Source organism: Oncorhynchus tshawytscha, linkage group LG28, assembly GCF_018296145.1.
Source record: "Oncorhynchus tshawytscha isolate Ot180627B linkage group LG28, Otsh_v2.0, whole genome shotgun sequence".
Taxonomy (NCBI): Eukaryota; Metazoa; Chordata; class Actinopteri; order Salmoniformes; family Salmonidae; genus Oncorhynchus; species Oncorhynchus tshawytscha.
The window spans coordinates 32,216,116-32,232,418 of NC_056456.1; the positions used below are offsets into that span (position 1 = coordinate 32,216,116).

At 42.9% G+C, this 16,303-nt stretch overlaps 1 protein-coding gene across 4 annotated transcripts in view; it reads left to right on the top strand.

Annotated features, from left to right (window-relative positions):
• Positions 1-9,293, top strand: part of st3gal3b (ST3 beta-galactoside alpha-2,3-sialyltransferase 3b) — a 79,905-nt gene extending 70,612 nt beyond the window's left edge. For all 4 annotated transcript variants that reach the window (XM_042308280.1, XM_024391917.2, XM_024391919.2 and 1 more), the window contains 3 exons: positions 595-741; positions 3,440-3,586; positions 6,673-9,293. In XM_042308280.1, coding sequence (XP_042164214.1) covers positions 595-741; positions 3,440-3,586; positions 6,673-6,762 — 384 coding nt within the window. In that variant the 3' untranslated portion in view covers positions 6,763-9,293. The remainder of the gene's footprint in view (positions 1-594; positions 742-3,439; positions 3,587-6,672) is intronic.
• Positions 9,294-16,303: the final 7,010 nt, after the last annotated feature.

Here is a 16,303-nt window from a genome sequence, read left to right on the forward strand (position 1 = left end):
TAGCAATTAGTTCAGACAAAGTCAAAGTTATATTACAGTTCGTAGAAACATGTCAAACGATATATAGAATCAATCTTTAGGATGTTTTTAACATAAATCTTCAATAATGTTTCAACCGGACAATTCCTTTGTCTTTAGAAATGAAAAGGAACGCAGCTAGCTCTCACGGTTCTCAAAGAAGTTAAGGTCCCCCACGATAATGAAATCTGCCAATGAAGATCTTTGATTAGCATTTTTGGTGTCAGTTTGGGTCTCGATGTACACATCTGTGGGAATAATCCCTGAGCCCCCCCCCCCATGGTAGGTAAAAAGGGTGACATTTAATGACCGAGATTGGCCTTCCTCCATGTTACCCCCAAGGCTCAGAGCCATTCTCCCAATCAATGTAGGGAGACAGTTTGGGGGTGGGCCTCTCTGGGTGATGTGACCTGTGGTTCTATGTCAATGTTATTGAAGATAATCTCTTTGTTTAAATCTCTATCTACCTCATACTTAGAAGTACTCCTTTTTACCCCCAAAATGATCAATTGAATGAAAATTGTTACTTTCAATGCCTCCTGACACTCACAATCTCCTCTTCTCCCTCTCTCTTAGCGTGGTACAGAGGGCTTCTGGAAGTCAGTGGCCCGTTACGTCCCGAAGGAGCCCACAGAGATGCGCATCCTCAACCCCTACTTCATCCAGGAGGCTGCCTTCCAGTTCATTGGCCTGCCACTCAACAACGGCCTCATGGGGAAAGGGGTGAGTGACACTCAGACAGAAACCCGCTCTAGTTGGATAGAAATATAAATGTATCTAACAACTTCTGCATTGGAATGTTCTGAGATGAACCATCAGAATGTTGGCAGAACCCATCTACGGTGCTATGTAGACGTTTGAGGAAAGTATGATGTCCGTCACCTGGTTTATGGTGGATAAATTCGGTTTGCAGTCTACATGCAAACACATATGCAGACATGCATTCACGCAAGCAGTACCTGGGGCGGCGAGCTGGAGCATTGGGCCAGTAACCGAAAGGTTGCTGGATCGAATCCTTGAGCTGACGAGGTAAAAATCTGTCGTTCTGCCCCTGAGCAAGGCAGTTAACCCACTGTTCCCCGGGCGCCGAAGGCGAGGATGTTGATTAAGGCAGCCCCCTGCACCTCTCTGATTCAGAGGGGTTGGGTTAAATGCGGAAGACACATTCAGTTGAATGCATTCAGTTGTACAACTGACTAGGTATCCCCCTTTCCCTACAAGAGTGCATAGACTCTTACTCTCACCCATGTATATTCAATTCAAGAATACACACACAGGCACACCCTGACAATCCTTCTTTCAAACATTAACACACTCTCACACACATGCTACAAAACGGTACACAACCCATATGCAGCCCGGGAGTTGATGACCGACTGCACGGTCATAACCAAAGTGTGTTTGACACACTTCAGGCCCCAAACTCAAACCTCACTGCCACTAGAACCCCTGTTCCTATGACAACCGCAGCAAGGCAGCACCTTGCCATGCCATCACAGGAAATTAAATCGTTAAAACAACTCTGCAAGCCTCCTCTAGATCAAGGGTCTGGAACCCAAGTGATGACATTTCTTCAAATTATTACAAAAACCTTGTGCTCTAGTAGCTGCATTGGATGAATCTCATGATTCAAAGAGCGAGACAGAGACATTGGGCGCACCTGACTGCATTTCAAACTAAAGGAAACAGAATTGTGTTGAATAGTTTGTCATGGAGCCACAAAGGGGTAACTAAAGAGCCACACGTTGCAGACCCCTGCGCTCGATGAAAAGGAGAGATTTATGGAGGTGAAATTAAGCTTTGGGCGTATTACCTCATAAACTCCTCATTTTGGTTTTGAGGGGGTTATCAGATGAGACTTTAGATTCTGGACTGCCACAGGCTCTGCTACTTTTCTTCTCTCCTTGGCACGTAACTAATCAATCAAACGCATTGATTGGCTTCATGAGGCCACTTACCTGATTTACCAGGACTATGGCTGTTTGATCAAAGGGAATAGGTTAGATAAAGACCAGCAGATGCTGTCACCCCTCCTGGACTGGAACTATGCAGCAGACTAGCTTGAGAGGCTGATGAAGTTCTACATAGGAGTGCAGGGGGTAGGGAACATGCTTCAACAGGCATTAGAAGGATGGGAAGGGGTACAAGGAGTGTGTACAGCCTTCTACCCTGAAGGGGTGACCACCAGGACACCCCTGGCTGAACTTTGGTGTACAGGAGGAACATGTGTGGAACATGTGAGTTGCCCTGTTGTTGGGGGTGTTGGTCTCATATAATACTGATCAAGACGGGATACAGCCTGACACAACCTTCCCCTAAAATGCCCGCCTTTCCCCTGATTAGTGCAGTGTGTTTGTATGATATGTGTGTTTGCGGGTTCACGCAGCGGGGGGCTTAAGCTACACCTACCCTTAGGGCTTCAAAATCAAGGTAATGGTTTAGAGCCCCCATCTCCTCCCCATTAGGCCCTAGGGTTTGAGGAAGTGGAGGTCTGCCCTCTCAAACTGCTGTGTCATTGCGCGGGTGCGTCTGTTTAAGCATGTTGTTAATCACTCTCAGCTCAAGACGAGTTAACAACTCCGGCCCAGGACGAAGCCATGAACACGAGGAAAGGTGGGGTGGTGCATACCGGTCACAGACTAGGGCCAAGATAGTGGCGGTAAAGAAACATGACGTTAATATAGACATTTTCAGTGCTTGCTTTTACTACATACTACTGTTAGAGGAAAGGGTGTTGGCTTGTTTACACTCTCATTTCCCCTAATAATAATGCTTTGTTACTATAATGCACCCCAACATAAGATACAATTATACAGGTAAACGCCAAAATAAAGGAAACACCAACATGGTGTCTGAATAGGGCGTTGGGCCATCACGAGCCTGAAAACCTTCAGAGCACCTTGGCATAGATTCTACAAGTGTCTGGAACTCTATCGAAGGGGTGTGACTTTTCTTCCTTGAGAAATTCCATAATTTGGTGTTTTGTTGAAAAATGCTGTCTCAGGTGCCTCTCCAGAATTTTCCATTTTCCCGTGTTCAAATTGGGTTGAGGTTTAGTGAATGAAAGGCGCTGCATGGTCAATCCCAACGTCTGCATTGGCCGTACAGCATTTGCCCTCTACATGCCTCCGGAGGCACCGGACTTGTTACAGGACTTGTAACAAAGCACTAATAGACAAGGACAGTCACACAAATAATGGTAGCAAAAATCATGGGCAACTGAGTGTTTTTATACGTGACCCTTAGCATGATGGGATGTAAATTGCTTAATTAACTCAAGAACCAGACCTGTGTGGAAGCACCTGTTTTTAATATACTTTGTATCCCTCATTTCCTTAAGACTTTCCTTTTATTTTGGCAGCTGTCTGTACGACACACTATAAAGAAGTGACATGGCCTTTTTGTGCTTTTCCCTCTTCAGAACATTCCAACCCTGGGTACGGTTGCCATAACGATGGCCCTGCATAACTGTGACGAGGTGGCGGTGGCCGGCTTCGGCTACGACATGAACACGCCCCACGCGCCCTTGCACTACTACGAGACGGTCAAGATGTCCGCCATCAAAGAGGTGCCTGTTTTTGTTGCATTCAAATCCACTTGAAATGGGTCTTGGAGTGGTGTTTCCTCTCCTTGTCTATACGTGTCAAAGAACTAGAAAGGTGAAAATGCATTCTCAGTAGACAAACCCACCATATTGTTTTCAGGAAAGTGCAGATTAGAGAGACTATATTGGCTCCCCCCTAGACCTATTAGGCTAATATTGGCTCCCCCCTGTGCCTTTTTTGATTGGCTCTCTCTCATCCCCCTCCTCCCTTCCAACTCGGACCAAATAAATGACCCCAAGATGGAGCCTTTTAATCCTCCACTCCTGACTGCCTCTGTGTTCTATTATGCCAGATGTCACAGAGGGCAGCTGACGTATAAACTCAGAATGATAACCTTTGTCTGAACTCCCAATGAACTATTTTCAATGGAAACCTCATCTAGTAGGTCTATCGGCATTGGAACACTGAAAGACTTCCGCTATGTCATGTCCTTCCACTGGTGGTAATATGCTGAGGTCACCTCAGGGGGTGTGAGATGCAGTAGTATCCTTACTCACTGTCGGACTTGAACCAGTCCCCTCATAAAACAGGGCTACTCGGCTTAAGCTCAGGATGGATCCAGGTGCTTCAACTTTCTGTATGTCGGTGTGAAGGGACCGAATAGGAGTGACTGTAGAATGCCACACTGTTCAGTATGACTGTACACACCATTCGTATGTGTTCTGTAGATGCCAGCATGTCAAAGAGAGGAGGTTGTTATCCTCGTCATCCTCTCTCTGACCTAGCTCGTCATCCCAGACCGCGAGGCCTGAAGACACACACACACCCTGGTGTTACTGCTCACATGGCACTCCCGGCCCTGCTCCCTGTAGTAAAGCAGTGAAACCCTAGCCATGGATCCGTGTGGTTCTGTGTATGAGTGTGATCCGTCACAGAGTCAGGGCCAGGCCAATCCAGACAGGCCAGTGCCTCTCATGAGAGGAGAGGCCCCACAGCCAGGACCCAGGCAGGGCTCTGGGGCCCGGTTCAGCCCAACCCAGCCAGGTCCTCCCACTCTCAGGCCCCAGAGCCTCCCACAGGAATACCGGACTCTAGTTACACACTGCCGACTAGACTACGGGTCCGGAGTACAGTGGGAAAGGAAACTGACCCAATGTGGCTCCACTCTCACACAAACAAACAAACAAACAGACACACAACAAATGCAGCTTTAATATTGCAGATAGATTGATGCTTCCATCAATGTAATTGTCTGCATCATTTCCAATCCCCCATATATTTTTGGGAGATATATGTCTTGCTCTCGTCATTCATACACACACTTTTTTTTGAATATACCTTTATTATTCCCTGCAAACCCTACCACTCTTCCCCCAACTGGAGTAAACAATAACACTTAGGCTTCTACCTTCAGTTTATACATCTTATACACGTTTTACAGACGATCTATTTTACAATAGTTATATTTTGTTTGTTTGTAGTCCTTCCTCTATTTCTGATGTACATCCAGTTTGATTTCTATTTGTAACTGTGCTATTTCACAATAGTTGCTTAACCTATATACATTTTACAGACCCTGTATGTTTTACATGAGTGATCTTGTTGTTGTTAGTCCCACCCTTCAGCTCCATTCAACTCATCGATCTCTTAACAACATCCATTCCCAACTATTTTGTAATTTTTTGGCACAGCTGTCAATTTTTTGGGTCCTTAAATGAAACTGGTATATATTTTTATTTATCCCCATTTTCTTTAACCATTTTTGGTCTTTAATGCAGGACAGACAGACAAGTTCCTTACCTATTTCCGCCTTCCACTTGCCTCTTCCATTTTTGTGGTAATGCTGCAATTAGTTGGTTGTAAATTTGGGTAGAGCAGACATTTCCATATGACTAAATGACATAACTCCACCAGTCCTATTTATGATATAATTTACAAAAATTATACTTTTATTTTTATCAATTAGTATATTTGAGTTGAACCACAATATTTGTTTTGTGTTTTCAGGTGGATTAAACTGAAATTGCAACCAACTTTCTATGGCTTGTTTAAAAAATAATTATATTTTGGAGATTTTGTTTTCAAATAACTGAAAGTGAGTAATCTGAATTACGGGAAAAAGGCCATTCTTGAACATAGTAAGAATGTCTCACCCTAATTTACTGGAGAACCATTTTGGATTTAAGTATAACATTTGTGTGACTGAAGCCTTTAGTGAGAGGTCTAATGATTTAATATTTAATAATTTCTACCCTCTGAATTCATATTCATTTTATAAATAGGCCCTTTTAATTTTGTCGCTTGCCATTCCAAATAAAATGTAATATTTTTTGCTCATAATTTAAAAAGCAGGTTGCTAGGTGTTGACAAAACCATAAGCAAATAGGTCAACTGTGATAGACTAAATAGTTAATCAGGGTGATTTTTCCACAAATAGACAGGTATTTTCTTTTTCATGGTAGCAAGATCGTATCTATTTTTGCAAACTTTCTATTAAAATGTATTGGAGTGAGAATTTCTTTCTTTGGGGATTTGCATACCGAGTATGTCCACATCTCCGTCAGACCATTTTATTGGTCACAGTAATGCAAAAGTAGCATTTCTTTTGTGATCCAATATGTAATATAGTACAGTTATCCAGAGAGGTTAGAACAATTATCTAGATCCTATATCAGGCCTTGGAGGGATTCTAATTGTGGTTTTAAGTTAAAACATGAATCATCAGAGTAAAAACACCTTTGTTTTTAAGCCCTGGATTTCTAGTCCCTTAATATGTTGGATCTAATTTTAACAGCTAACATTTCGATGGCAATAATAAATAGATATGCCGATAGTGGACAACCTTGTTTTTCTCCTCTTGACAATTTATGGGATGTAGACATTTTTACTATTTTACACCTAGGGTTACTATACATAACTTTAACCCATTTTATAAGAGATTCTCAAAAGTTGAAATATTCCAGGCATCTTTGTATAAACTCCATTTGTTCTTTTATCAAAAACATTTCCTTCATAGGTTGTTGAGACCCGGTTCTTGTCTTTGACCCTGACCCCCACTGATCTTTGACAATCTTCTTGTTTCTCATCTTGTTCCCCTTCATCTCACCAGTCCTGGACACACAACATATCCAAGGAGAAGGAGTTCCTCCGCAAGCTGGTGAAGGCCAACGTCATCATGGACCTGACCAACGGCATTTGAGTCGAACTGTCCCAGAGCTTTGCCTTTTTCCAAAAGAACCACAGAACAGAGGATTCTGGGAATTAACCTGGATGGGTGGGGTGGGGGGGGACCCAGACCCTGGTGGTCTGTATACTGCCTAAGTTTTTATGAAGAGAAGATTTAAACGGACGACTCAGTGGAGAGACGCACATACTTGCCTTCTGACCCAGAGGCTCCTGTGTCAGGAGAGACATAGGCCTGGATCGGACATCTTCAGGACAGTCAACGGACGATCCGACAACCATGTTTACCGTTTCAATACCCCTGAAAATCACGTGAATGAACAAGTGATATGGAAGAGGATGATGATGGATGGAAGGCCTGACGGACGGCTGTAGAGGCGGACAATCTGCAGAAGAGAGGGACAGATGGTTACAGCAGTGCCAAACGTACCTCGTTACAAAGGGGGAGCAGAGGCCTTCTCCCTGTACTCCCTGAATGTATTCACAAAACAATGTAAATATCAAAGATCATTACCATGCTGCAGCAACCCCCCCATCCGGGCATTGGCGAACCTCCCTCCATCCGGGTATCGGCATACAGTACATATCCCACCTCAGACCCACACAAGGCCTTTTTTTAAACCTTTGTCTCTCCCCCTTATCGCTTCCATATCAGCAGGCCTTTTTGAGGCTGCCCTGCATTTTGAGATTATCATTACAGATGTTAATATCCAGCAAGACAAGGGGCCTGGATTATTTTATTTTGGTTTAATTTATTTATAAATGGGCTGAGAATTGGTGCAATTGTTCTAGTTCGCCACGATGTGCTTCCTCAATGACTCACTGAGGTGTCATTAGTTGTTGAGTGGATATCCCTCAAACCTGAGACCCTAGTATTTCCAGTATGCCTTTAATATAAGCCCAAGTCCAAGTCAGTATTATCATTTATGTCCAATATTTCAGTCAGATTTTTGTGTTGTGAAATTTTAATTTTTTATGTTTTCCTTTGTGTGCTCTAATGAACATGACAAAGTATCACAAGATGAAGCCCCAACAGATCAGTATTACAGAGAGAGAGAACCAATGGTCTGGGAATAGTGTTCCTGTTCACACAAGTGTTCAGAATAATTTGCCACTTGTCAAGTATTTCAATAAAAACCCAAGGGGTCCAATATTTCAGTCAGATTGTAGTAAGTCTTATTACAATATTAAACCATATTTCAGTTATATCCTGTTTGGTTTGTGATATTAAACCCAAATTGGTATTACAATGTGAAAGCTTACTGGTCCACTGTTTCGCTGAAAGGCCCATTTGGTTACAGTTCCAGCATTAACGGATCAGTATTTAAGTGTTGCTCTGGTGGCTCAGTATTACAAGATGAGACACCATGCTATGGTTACAGCCTCACCCGCTGCTTCCCTCCTCATCAACTACACTTCAACTGAATGTCATAATCAGCTTTTTTAGTTCTTTCTACCTTTTTTTGGGGATGGCATTTTGACTGTTGCTTAATTTTTGTATTTCATTTTTTTTTTTTTTTACTGTTTTCATGGAGGTGCAAACTTACTGTACACCTGTATCCACTTATCTTCCTGTCCATTAGTAAGGTATTAGGGTTGTGTTCATTTGGCGAGAAATAGAAGAAAACATACTAAAATGTTGAGACTGACTGGACTTCAAATTCCAAATGCTAATTTGTGTTCTATTGCGAAAGGTTTCAAATAGTTTTCCTTTGTGTACTGTAATGAACACTAACCAGTTTCAGAGAGGCGTCACTGCTCTCTCTTGCTGGGCTCCCTCAACAAAACTTTTCTCACTTCTGTTCACGATGGGAAAATAAAACCATATGGAGGAATCTTAACCTAGCCTACCATATTGGTGTACCTATCCAGGCCCTTCAAATTATTTAGGGGAAAGTAGGCTGCTTTTACACAGGCAGCCCAGTTCTGATATTTGTTCCACTAATTTGTCTTGTGAAAAGATTTGATTGGTCTAAAGACCAGTTAGTGAAAAAAGATCACAATTGGGCTGCCTGTGTAAATGCAGCCTTTGTTATCTAGGTTGGAGGGAAGGGATGGATCTTTCAGAAATGGAACCCTGCATAGGATTTTCACTGCTAGGGTCCTAAGAACAGCTCACCTATGCACTGCCACCTGGCGAGGCCCTCTCAGGCTGCGTTTACAGGGTTCGACTCAATTCCATATCAAATATAGACGAGTTAAGTAGTCAGTCATTTTCAATTAGGATTTTTTTCATGAATAAAAAATGTATTATGTGCACCCTGGAATGGGTAGGAATTGAAACAGAATCGATTCAGCCTGGTCTGTAGGCAGAATGTCATTATTAGAACCGGAGACGACAATGACATCATACAGGAAACCATATCATCCAACGAGAGAGGTCCAAATCAGTCATCACCTCGCCCTAACACAATCAATCACTGGCAAGGTCGTTACAGATCAAATCACAAGTGTTACTGTTTCTTTTTCTATATTATATGAAATCGAGACTGTCATATTTGCAACTTGTTAATAAATGCGTTGACCCTTTTGTCGCTTTGTAAGGTGGCTGATGGTGTGTGTATTTCTTTGTTTTTATGTGATCACACAAAGCACTATCAACGGGTGGTCTCACAAAGCACTGTCAACGGGTGGTCTCTGGTATGCAGGCAACCCTCTGCACCAAATGTAAGGCCTTTATGGGGTTACAAGGCCCTGGTGTTCTTTCCTGTTGTGCAGCCCTCATACTATAGCTCTGTCCATTATTCTGTTGGAGTTTAGACTCCACAGGAAACGTAGTGTCTGTTATTCTGTTTAAGAGCTTATAGACTCCACAGGAAACCGTGTTAAGAAGAAGAGGATGGGTCTAAGCGTGGATAAGGATTTCCTCTCATTCCCTCCCACCTGCTGAGAGGGGAAATAATGGTTCAATCCCCTATCCACTCTACTTCCTTTCTAGCACTCTTGCTGTCTCTCACTCTCATTCTCTCTCTTCACCTGCCAAACCCATATGAGCATCTAGTTTCATTGTAGTGGCCCTAAGGGACCCATCCAAACCAGGAGACACACTGTTGCAGTGATACTTTAATACCCACACACGTACATTAGCATATATGTGTATATATGCAAACAGAAGTGGGGAGGGGGGGTGAGAAAGTGCTGCTGGTGCTGTAAGTGAATAGCGAGTGGGGGAAACTAGAGCTCTTTAAAGGGCATTTGGTGCTGTTCCATGCTGCTGTTAAAAGAGTGCCAGTAACACCCGGCCCATCGCGCTGCTGGTCACCAAAACTCTGCACTGATGGCTCTGACTCCACAGACCTCACTGTCCTGCCGGCGATACGTAACAATGCTCCGGCTCTCAGCGGCGCCTGCACCCCTTCAGCAGACTCCCCTTTTATTCCTGGCGACAGGTTCTGCACTCCGCCTCCTCTCCATGGGCTTGGAATGGGAAGGCTGTGACCCCTAGGCCCGAAACCTGAACTCCTGGTAAAAGTCAAGGAGTGCTGGAAGGGAAAGAACACGCGCGCACAGATGGGAGAACAACATCTGTCTTTCACTCACTTTACTTTAGAGTCAACTGAGTTGATGGAGAGCAGCCTGTCTGTCTGATGGAGAGCAGCCTGTCTGTCCTCTCGTTTTGTCTCTCTGACCCGCGCTGTCTTTGTACGCATCTCTCTCTTCGATCCATATGTAATCAGTGTCAAGGTTAGGACTTTTTAGGGAATACTGGATCGACCGTGTGACTAACGATCTTCAGAAAGCTTTTTCCCCCAAAACTGTCTGTAATTGGCACCCCACTGACATTCACACATACTTTAGGGCTAAATATAACCGTATTCTCAATATAACCGTATTCTCCTCGTCAGTATTTCATGTAATACTTTACAAAGAGTTGGTTCTTTAAAATTCCCCCCGGCCCTCGGTGATTAAAATGGCCACAACAGGAACCATTCAGAAAAAGACAGAAACATCTGGAATAGTAGCAGCCTAGTATCGTCTGTCAACACTGGAACATTCACTAATTACCATTGCAGTGGTTGATGCGCTACCAAGGCTTATGCCTTAAAAACAACTTTATTTTTATTTCCCCCAAAATACTATTATGACCAAGTGGCAAGGTTGGTTCGTTAGCTTTTCCAACCTTAAAGAATCCCCAATAGTGCTCATGATCATAGTGGGATTACAGCCTCGCAAACAAAGGCAGAATGTAGGCTGTATTTTATTGTCTGTTTGCATAAACACTACCATACGTCTTGAGACTGCACACTTGAAAACACCCAGAGTAATTTCATAAACTGAGGACTGAAATTACTTCAATTGGGACTGTTCTGAGTGACTTCGATGGAGGTTCCCACTTGTAAAGAGAAAACAAACTTGTACAGGACAGTTGGACAAGACCCAAGGAGGAAAGGCACCTTGGGATACATGAGGGTGGGGCAGTGAGTGGACCTGTGCATTAGATGAAATTGGAGAAACCAAAAGGGAACTGAATTCTCTTAACTGTCCCTCACATCTGGAGTGTGCACCACACTCCTTCTAACCCCCTCCATCCTTCTCATCATCCCCCCCCATCCTGTCTGGAAACATGGCGGGGACACGGTCAGGTCCAACGGCCCAGACGTCCATCCAGTAACCATGGAAACTGCTCTGGACAACCCCCTGCTGAGCAGTACAGGAACTTGAGAACTCAGCGTCAGCAAAGAAGCATTTCTGTAATAATGAAGTATGATAGTCATCTATTCCTTATATCCAACCATGTCCAAAAGACAAATCCTTTAATAGTCCTCGAGAAGAATCTTTTGAAAATGTAAGCCCATCCCTGTGTTGCCTGAGCTTTGCCAGCTTCCCAACCAATTTTCTTACACATGCCGACTCAATAAATAAGCAGCAGACAAATTGGGTAGATTGTGTTCAAAGAGGATCACAAAGGAGGAGAACTCCTGTGCGCTGGAGTGAGAAGCCCTCTTAAATTCAGCTTTTCATCTCAAAGGCTTTTTCTCTTTTAAGTGACTATGCAACATTTATTGCAAAGTGTGATGAATAAATTCGTTTCAGAGTATAAGTAGTCTATGGAATGGGAATGAGTATGTTATCCTGCAGTGGTCATCAACTATACTGAATAAAAATATAACTGCAAAATGTAGTGTTGGTCCCATGTGTCATGAGCTGAAACTAAAGATACCAGAAATGTTCCAGATTCACAAAAAGCTTATTTCTCTCAAATGTTGTGCACACATTTGTTTACATCCCTGTTAATGACCATTTCTCCTTTGCCAAGATGATCCATCCACCTCACAGGTGTGTCATATCAAGAAGCTGATTAAACAGCATGATCATCCCTGTCACAAATTCAGATACCTCCTGCGCCTCAACCTGTTTTTTATTTTGTTCGTAAGTGTTTTTGTCAACACCTGCTACCAGCTAGTTGGCTAGCTAGGTTGTAATGGAGCCCGCTTCGCCTGGAGTCTTGTACCGGACAATATTGATCATCCAGAGTTCCAATGCGGCAACTGTTTGTTTGCAGAGGATTACAGGAATGAGGTGGCTATCCTTATCAAGCAAATTTCAATTCTGCGCAAACTTGTGGAAAACGCAAATTGGAACTCTCTCATTATCAACTCCTGTGGGCTTGATGGATGTATCACCGCCTCGTCATCTGTTCCTATCCAAATGGCCTGTGCTACCTGGAACTTGCCAACCAAGGATGTCGTCTCTATCTGCTTCTCCTCCCCCATCCTGTAGTGGAGTAGACGGAGAACAGCAAGAGGATTGTTCAAATCATCGTTGGTCCAATGTCACAAGTCATGGAAACCGATGGCAGCGGCCTGCTGCTAATCGGACTGGAGTGTCTGCGAGAGGTTTGGAGCAGATTGACATAAGGAATAGCTTTGCCGCACTGGTGCCTGATCTACCTGTGCCTTCTTCATTGGGATTGCCTGTGTCTGCGACGGCTGTGCTGACTCCAGCAGCGGCCTCGTCGTCGAGTTCGGGTCCTTTCCCTCTCTCTGGATCTGACGGAGCACTGCCTGCTGTCTGGACCTATCCAGCCACCCTAGTCATAGACTTTTCTCTTTGCTACCGCACCGCAAGTGGTACTGGAGCGCCAAATCTAGGTCTAAAGGCTTCTTAACAGCTTCTACCACCAAGCCATAAGACTCCTGAACAGCTAATCAAAGGGCTACCCAGACCCCTCTTTTATGCTGCTGATGCTCTCTGTTTATTATCTATGCATGGTCACTTTTACTCTACCTACATGTACATGTTACCACAATTACCTCGACAAACCGGTGCCACCGCACATTGACTCTGTACCGGTACCCCTGTATATATCCTCACTATTGTTATTTTACTGCTGCTGTTTAATTATTTGTTACTTAAGTAAAAATGTTTTTTAAATTATTTTTTTATCTATTTTTTACTTAACACGTTTTTCTTAACTTCCTAAAGCATTTTTGGTTAAGGGCTTGTAAGTAAGCATTTCACTGTAAGGTCTACTACACCTGTTGTATTCAGCATTTCACTGTAAGGTCTACTACACCTGTTGTATTCAGCATTTCACTGTAAGGTCTACTACACCTGTTGTATTCAGCATTTCACTGTGAGGTCTACTACACCTGTTGTATTCAGCATTTCACTGTACTACACCTGTTGTATTCAGCATTTCACTGTAAGGTCTACTACACCTGTTGTATTCAGCATTTCACTGTGAGGTCTACTACACCTGTTGTATTCAGCATTTCACTGTGAGGTCTACTACACCTGTTGTATTCGGCATTTCACTGTGAGGTCTACTACACCTGTTGTATTCGGCATTTCACTGTAAGGTCTACTACACCTGTTGTATTCGGCATTTAACTGTAAGGTCTACTACACCTGTTGTATTCGGCACATGTGACAAATAACATTTGATTTGATTTGGAGATGGATTTTAAAGAACTGATTGGGTCTCTGCTTGACACCAACAAACACCCCATAATATCTGGCCCTGTGCCCTTCCTAAATAGTGGCATTGAGCGTTTCAGCAGACTAAGACTTTTAGCCCTCCCGCTATTGCAAATCTGAGGGTAACATTTATTGACCACTTTGATAACTTCTGGAAACAAAGATCATTTTAAATGGAGATGGGATCCACCCAAATCATTTGGGTTCCTGGATCCTTTCACAACATTATAAGGCTGCATTGAGACAATAGTTTATCAATGACCCAAGCTTAGCTCAGTTAATCCCTACCATTGTGTTGCTGAGCTGTCAAAATGTTACAGCAAATGTACATTATCCCAGGGGCGTTGGAAGACACATTAGATTACTTACATTGTATGTCCCTCTCACTGCCCTGAATGCCTCGGCTTATCCTACAGCTATTGTATGCAGTAATCATGTGCCTATGAACTAGAGTTATACTATTAGCACTGAGGTGGCGTGCACTAGTAGGAAACCCACTGTGTGCAGCTCACCCTGCACTAACATAAATAACATGAGCATGTCTACTTCTGCTAAGCTTCCCAGTAAGCAATGAAAACAATCAAGCATCCCAGAACATTTCTACAAATAGCCCATGTTAACATATGTAGCTTAAGAAACAAGGTTCATAAAATCAGTAATTTACAGATGACATTCATATTCTGACCATCTCTGAAACTCACTTAGATAATACCTTTGATGATACAGTGGTAACAATGGTTAAAACATCAACAGGAAAGACAGAAATGCCAAAGGTGGAGGTGTAGCCATTTATATTCAGAACCACAGTCCTATAAAACTTAACTTCAACCGTATTTAGTTTAAGTAATAGTTCATCTGCCTCACCTAAAGCCAATTTTGGTGGGAAGCTGCTATAGACCACCAAGTGCTAACACTCAGTGTCTGGATAACATGTGTGAAATGCTTGATAAAGTATGTGATATCAACAGAGAGGTATATTTTCTGGGTGATTTGAATATTGACTGGCTTTCATCAAGCTGCCCACTCAAGAAAAAGCTTCAAACTGGTTAACTAGTGACTGCAACCTGGTTCAGATTATCATTCACCTACCAGTTTAGTTACAAACAGCACAGGAATGGAATCATCAACATGTATTGATCACATCTTTACTAATGCTGCAGAAATGTGCTTTAAAGCAGTATCCATATCCATCGGATGTAGTGATCACAATACAGTAGCCATATCTAGGAAAACCAAAGATCCAAAGGCTGGGCCTAGTATAGTGTATAAGAGGTCATACAATGTGTTTTGTAGTGATTCCTATGTTGTTGATGTAAAGAATGGTGTGTAATGAGGAGCAACCAGACGCTGCACTTGACGCATTTATGAAATTGCTTATTCCAGTTACTAATAAGCACGCACCCATTAAGAAAATGACTGTTAAAACCATTAAATCCATGTCGATTAGCCTCCCAAGTGGCCCGGCGGTGCCAGCTGTGCCACTAGAGATTCTGGGTTCGAGTCCAGGCTCTGTCGCGACCGGGAGGCCCATGGGGCGGCGCAAAATTGTCCCAGCGTCATCTGGGTTAGGGGAGAGAGTTTGGCCGGCAGTGATGTCCTTGTCCCATCGTGCACTAGCTACTCCTATGGCGGGCCGGGCGCAGCGCACGCTGACACGGTCGCCAGTACGGTGTTTCCTCCCACACATTGGTGCAGCTGGAATGAAACAAACATAAATGACATAAAGAATGATAGTAAAAAGCTTTAGAGCACCTTAAATGACATTTCGGGCAAAAAGGCAAACTTAACTCCATCATTCATTGAGTAAGGTGGCTCATTCATCACAAAACCCACTTATATTGCCAATTACTTTAATGATTTTTTCATTGACAAGATTAGCAAATTTAGGCATCATATGCCAGCAACAAATGTTGACACTACAGTACACGTAGAAGTATAACTGATCAAATTATGAAACGCAAGCATTGTAATTTTGAATTCTGTAAAGTGAGTGTGGAAGAGGTGAAAAAATTATTGTTGTCTATCAACAATGACAACTTGGATGGAAAATTACTGAAGATAATAGCGGACAATATTGCCACTCCTGTTTGCCATATTTTCAATCTAAGCCTACTAGAAAGTGTGTTCCCTCAAGCCTGGAGGGAAGCAAAAGTCATTCCACTACCGAAGAATAGTAAAGCCCCCTTTATTGGCTCAAATAGCCGACCAATCATCCTGTTATCAACCCTTAGTAAACTTTTGGAAAGAATTGTGTTTGACCAGATATAATGCTATTTTACTGTAAACAAATTGACAACAGATTTTCAGCACGCTTTATAGGGAAGGACATTCCACAAGCACGGCACTTACACAAATGACTGATGATTGGCTGAGAGAAATTAATAATAAAATGTTTTTGGGAGCTGTTTTGTTGGACTTCAGTACGGCTTTTGACATTATCGACTTGTAGTCTGCTGATGGAAAAACGTATGTGTTATGGCTTTACACCGCCTGCTAAATTTTGGATAAAGAGTTACCTGTCTAACAGAACACAGAGGGTGTTCTTTAATGGAAGCCTCCAGCAATATCCAAGTAGAATCTGGAATTCTCCATGGCAGCGGTTGTAATTTTTAACACCTTTTTCTCCCGAATTTTGT